The following is a 2,038-nucleotide window of genomic DNA, read 5'->3' on the forward strand; positions in this document are numbered from 1 at the left end:
CTTTTAAAATGTTGTCTTGAAAATATGTTGCAATAGATAAAAAATGTGGTAGTGAGATGAGAAGACATCACATCCACCTCAAAACCTTAATGTAATAAGTTAATAGATTTCTCATCTTATAAACTTCTCACTCTTCTTTACTTACTTTGATGTGAAACTAACTTTGTACTCTTCTCACCCTTGCAACATTTACAATGCATACCTAGTTTTTTTTTTCTCTCCGGAGATATGCATGGACTCGGTGGACTATATACCACATTACTCACGGGTGTTTCATTCAGGATTTGCATGTTTATTTGTTTTTCCTTTGTTACATATTTAATTTTTCTCTTTGTCAGAGAAGCTGCTGGTCTCATGAGAGAGAGAGAGAGAGAACAAAATAAATAATTAACTGGGTGATTATTACAATATATTATTTCTCAATGAAATAAAGAACATAAACTATCTCAAATACACGGTAAAAATACAACGCGTTGCAACATACAATAAACTGAAAATTAAAGGTTGACAACGAGTCGTTAATCAACCATGCACGTACATACAACAACCAATCCCACACCAATAAGTAATAGAAAAGAAAAACAAACACTAATAGGAAACCACAACTATAGCATGCATACATGCATGAATCAACAACATATATAATGCATTATTTATCGTGCACCCCCAAAGCGCTTAGTTACATTGGAATCCATGTGGCACTTTCTTTGAGCAAACATTGAGGAGCAAGCTGAGGGAGATGGGAAGGTTGAGATTGATGCCCAAAACATTTGCCTTAAGGGCGGTGCAGAGGCAAACGGCGGCTTCAAGATCGACGAGGCCGTTGAGGAGGGAGCAGCAAGGAGTCACCGGTGGCTGCCCCAAAGTTACATTCAACAAGCCGTTGAGAACGTTGGCGCACACGCCAAGTTTGAGCGCGTCACGTGGACATGCTCCACCACCTGAAGGGTTAGGGTTTGGGTTAGGACTAGGTCTATTATTGCACTTGTTTCCGCATCCGGAGACAAGTGCAAAGAAGAGAACATTGATTATGAGGAAAAGAGCAATGGAGGAACTAGCTCTGTTGGAAGCCATATCAAACACTAGGGTTTTCGGAATCTTCAATTGACTCACTAAGTGTGCTATGTATTATAGCTAATAGAGCTTATTGAGTTGAAGATGAGAATTAATTCGCAGTGCATGGGGTTTATATAGTGTTGGGGGTGTCTGATTTAAGAGGACCAAAGTGTGAGGTATGAGTTGTTCTAAGTTGTATATGTATTTATTAAACGTACAATGATTGTTATAAAAAAATTTAACGAGCAAGAGACGAAACTAAATGATTGGTTAATAAAATATCAGTCATGCATGTGTGAACATGAAAGTAGTAGCTGGCAGAGTAATCTCACGTAACTAGGTTTTGGAGTCTTGTGACATAAGAGGATATATTGGGGAGTTGCCGAATCTCTGGATAAGTAGTGTTGTCATTTTAATAAAACTTTACAAAGATAAAATCCAAAACACATTTTCCTTATAAGAAGTAATGTTATGAAATTAATATTTCCGTCTATTTTTTTAAATTATTTTAATTATCTTAAATTTTATATCTTAAATTATAAATTTTTAACTCTAAATTCGAAATTATAAATTCTAAACTTAAAAAAGTTAATTAAGGTTGACTAACTAAAATTTGATTATCCGTATTTTTTTTAAGTAATAAATATATAGAAAAGAATATTGCAATAACATTTAAGGGTGACAAGCTTGTTAATCTATTTCGTCGAAATCCACCAAAGTCTATGAATTAGCCCGTGCGAATTAAGCGAGATTTTTTTTTATATTTTAGTGGACTCAAAACTTTAACTTGGTCCGTCTTTATTAGTGAGTTAAACAAATTGGTTGGACGAATTTCGGTCTATTTGTCATTCCGAATTATGCTTAAACAATACTTATTAGGTTTGATTTACAGTAAGTGAAATTGATTACAATAGTAATTGATTCTATACTAAGTTAAATTTTGAAAATCTAAATTTGAATCTTAATAAATTTATTGTGCTTT

At 34.0% G+C, this 2,038-nt stretch overlaps 1 protein-coding gene across 1 annotated transcript; it reads right to left on the reverse strand.

Annotated features, from left to right (window-relative positions):
- Nucleotides 1-368: 368 nt before the first annotated feature.
- Nucleotides 369-1,232, reverse strand: LOC112720831 (14 kDa proline-rich protein DC2.15). The gene has a single exon (XM_025771926.3). The coding sequence runs from the start codon at nt 1,072-1,074 to the stop codon at nt 676-678; it is 399 nt and encodes a 132-aa protein (XP_025627711.1). The 5' UTR covers nt 1,075-1,232; the 3' UTR covers nt 369-675.
- Between the last annotated feature and the right edge of the window lie 806 nt (nt 1,233-2,038).

Source organism: Arachis hypogaea, chromosome 11, assembly GCF_003086295.3.
Source record: "Arachis hypogaea cultivar Tifrunner chromosome 11, arahy.Tifrunner.gnm2.J5K5, whole genome shotgun sequence".
Classification (NCBI taxonomy): domain Eukaryota; kingdom Viridiplantae; phylum Streptophyta; class Magnoliopsida; order Fabales; family Fabaceae; genus Arachis; species Arachis hypogaea.

What these genes read in the sequence shown, in the direction of transcription:
- LOC112720831 (XM_025771926.3), bottom strand. Translation starts at nt 1,074, where the DNA reads ATGGCTTCCAACAGAGCTAGTTCCTCCATTGCTCTTTTCCTCATAATC.